Consider the following 2,475-nt stretch of genomic DNA (forward strand, 5'->3'; position numbering starts at 1 on the left):
AGGTGCTTAGCCACACTTCACCTGCCATTTACAGTTATTGTGCCTGGGTCTGGTTGGAAACCAGAAAAAACATTTTTCCCTAAGTATTTTATGTGTTACTGTTTCTAGGTACCAAGAATGCTTTTATGGGGTCAACCTGTCCAGTCTGCGCAGTGCAGCTGTGGATGAGTATTTCCGACAACCTATTGTGGTAGGTTTGTATGTCTGGGGATTATTTGTTGTGTTTTCCCCCTCCCTATCTTGTCCCTTCCACAAAATCCTACAGGTACAGTAGCCTCCTTGTTTAACAGAGCTCTGTGGCTGTTGAGTAGAGAGCCAGGAACTAACTCTGCGAGTGTGAACAGAGCTGCTGTCAAAGGTTAACTACTATATGTAATATTCCTGGTTTTGCTATGAATAGCAGATGCCTAGACATATGCACACATGAGGAAGCCACAGCATGTGAACTAACATGCTGAACATGTCTTCCTAACATGCAACTAGCTTCCCTTAGTGTTTCCAGTCTCCTAAACAAGTGACTTGACCTTGATTTTTTCCCTTCCCATCACTGATCCAAAAATTAAAGGAAAAGAGAAAGCAGCCAAGCAAACAGGTTTCTGTATTATGAAACAACCTTTTTTTAATATGTAAATATCCTTATTTTCTTGGTAACTTGGATCTAGCACCTGCAGTTCTCCTTCTTTCTTTTTAGTAAGTGTCTAGGTGGTATCTAGTTAGAAAGAATGCAGAAGAAATCCTTCTCACCTCTCTGGGGAAAAAACCTAAACAAACCCCAGCCCCCACCCCCCGCCCCAGTATGATACTTCAGTGTAGGTGGAATGAAAAGGTTCGCTCTCAGAAATTTGACTGCAACAAATCTTGGCTAGCTTTAAGCTAACTAGTTTAAGTAGTGATAGCAGTGTAGCTGCTGTCACATGGAGACCCTAAAACCTGTCCAGAAATCTGGAAAGACCATCATACTACTGATGTGACCTTCTGCACTCAACTGCTTTTAGTATTTGAAATGGATAAGAGAAAACTCTCATTTGTCTTCATAAATTTCAGCCGTATCTTTGACTATAGCATGGTCATTTTCAGTGCTGGCTCTTTGGCTTTCAGTTAGAGAATGGAGTAATCTGTAGGACTGCGGCACATACTCGCATCCTGTATGAAGTACATGTTTGGCTTTGATTTCTCAGCTGAGATTCTTCCTCCCTTGAAGATCAGAAATGCATTGCCAAATAAAAGCCACATTAAATTGTTATTTCTTTTAAAAAATCACATATCTCCCTGGCTTCCCCTTACTCTGTAGATAGATTTTAGTTCTTAGATGGGTTCACTGGGGGTGTGTGTGATACAAGCCTTTATGATAAGAGTTTGCTTTACTTACGTGTTGTGGTTTAACCTCAGCCAGCAACTAAGCACCACACAGCTGCTCGCTCACTCCCCCCCAGTGGGATGGGGGAGAGAATCAGAAGGGTAAAAGTGAGAAAAATTGTGGGTTGAGATAAAGACAGTTTAATAGGTAAAGCAAAAGCTGCGCACGCAAGCAAAGCAAACCAAGGAATTCATTCACTCCTTCCCATGGGCAGGCAGGTGTTCAGCCATCTCCAGGAAAGCAGGGCTCCATCACACATAATGGTTACTTGGGAAGACAAATGCCATCACTCCAAACATCCCCCTCCTTCCTTCTTCTTCCCCCAGCTTTATATGCTGAGCATGACATCACATGGTATGGAATATCCCTTTGGCCAGTTTGGGTCAGCTGTCCTGGCTGTGCCCCCTCCCAGACTCCTGTGCACCTCCAGCCCTCCCAGTCAGCAGAGCATGGGAAGCTGAAAAGCCCTTGACTAGTGTAAGCACTACTTAGCAACAACTAACACATCGGTGTGTTACCAACATTGTTCTCATCCTAAATCCAAAACACAGCACTGTACCAGCTACTAGGAAGAAAATTAACTCTATCCCTGCTGAAACCAGGACATTATGAAAGAGCTTGTGAACAGTGATAGATTAGGATTAGCACATGTGATTAAAGAAAGAAAAATGAGAGGAAAAGTTTCCATTTGGTGACTGACTACTCCTAACTTTTTTCTAGAGGGCAATTTGTATTAAGTAATTTTGCTTCCTATACCTCATAATTTAATTTTCAAGTATTTCCATACTGTCTTAGTTTGGCTTACCCAACTGTGCAGTGCAGAAGAGCACATTAAAATTTGTGTAGTTTAAAAAAAAAACACAACCCCAAATAAACCAGCCAAATAAACCACCATTTTTTTTACAAGTGATCAATTTCTGGACAAATTTTATTGTTTCTAGGTTGAATAAAACAGTCTTTGGTAGGTATGTAAGCTATCCTGATAATATTGCAAAATCTAAGTGTTCTAAGGGATGCTAACAAAAATGAAACATTTAAAGTAAGTTTATTGGGGTGAAGGATGATTTTTGTCTTTTTTTCCATTTTTTTTAACAGAAAACAAGTTTATATGCTGAGCT

At 40.8% G+C, this 2,475-nt stretch overlaps 1 protein-coding gene across 1 annotated transcript in view; it reads left to right on the plus strand.

Moving 5' to 3' along the window:
- Positions 1-2,475, plus strand: part of CARM1 (coactivator-associated arginine methyltransferase 1) — a 43,637-nt gene that overhangs the window by 35,813 nt on the left and 5,349 nt on the right. Inside the window, exons 8-9 of the mRNA XM_009327292.1 lie at positions 109-194; positions 1,341-1,355. Coding sequence (XP_009325567.1) covers positions 109-194; positions 1,341-1,355 — 101 coding nt within the window. The remainder of the gene's footprint in view (positions 1-108; positions 195-1,340; positions 1,356-2,475) is intronic.

Source organism: Pygoscelis adeliae, unplaced genomic scaffold (assembly GCF_000699105.1).
Source record: "Pygoscelis adeliae isolate BGI_AS28 unplaced genomic scaffold, ASM69910v1 Scaffold26, whole genome shotgun sequence".
NCBI classification, from domain to species: Eukaryota; Metazoa; Chordata; class Aves; order Sphenisciformes; family Spheniscidae; genus Pygoscelis; species Pygoscelis adeliae.